The 340-nt window shown below is 71.2% G+C and overlaps 1 protein-coding gene across 2 annotated transcripts in view; it reads right to left on the minus strand.

Moving 5' to 3' along the window:
• INTS6 (integrator complex subunit 6) overlaps positions 1 to 340 on the minus strand; it is a 105,344-nt gene that overhangs the window by 104,656 nt on the left and 348 nt on the right. For both annotated transcript variants that reach the window (XM_014588327.2, XM_006140527.3), the window contains exon 2: positions 87 to 164. In XM_014588327.2, coding sequence (XP_014443813.1) covers positions 87 to 164 — 78 coding nt within the window. The remainder of the gene's footprint in view (positions 1 to 86; positions 165 to 340) is intronic.

Below are 340 nucleotides of genomic sequence, written 5' to 3' on the forward strand. Positions count from 1 at the left end.
GGAGGGGGGAGGGGGGGGGGGGGGGGGGCGAGCGAGGAAGGAACGGGACCGGGAAGGAAGGGAAGGGGGAGGGCGAGGGCTGTTACCTTGATAGCATAGGGCGGCTCTTCGAAAGTGACCAGCATATACCTGTCTCCTCGGCTTGCAGGGTCCCGGGCACGGAGCTGCGGGACGGGAGGAGGAACAGGGCGGGCGAAAGGGAAGCAGAGAGGCGAGGTTACGAGGCAGAAAAGGGGCGCCCAGCGGCCCCGCCACCCCCACAGTGCCGCACACGCAGCAGCCGCCCCTCCACGCCGCCCCCCACACACTGATCGCTCCCCCCACAGCCCCCCGCGCCCGC

The sequence above is a fragment of the Tupaia chinensis genome, unplaced genomic scaffold (genome assembly GCF_000334495.1).
Source record: "Tupaia chinensis unplaced genomic scaffold, TupChi_1.0 Scaffold000037_20, whole genome shotgun sequence".
NCBI lineage: Eukaryota > Metazoa > Chordata > Mammalia > Scandentia > Tupaiidae > Tupaia > Tupaia belangeri.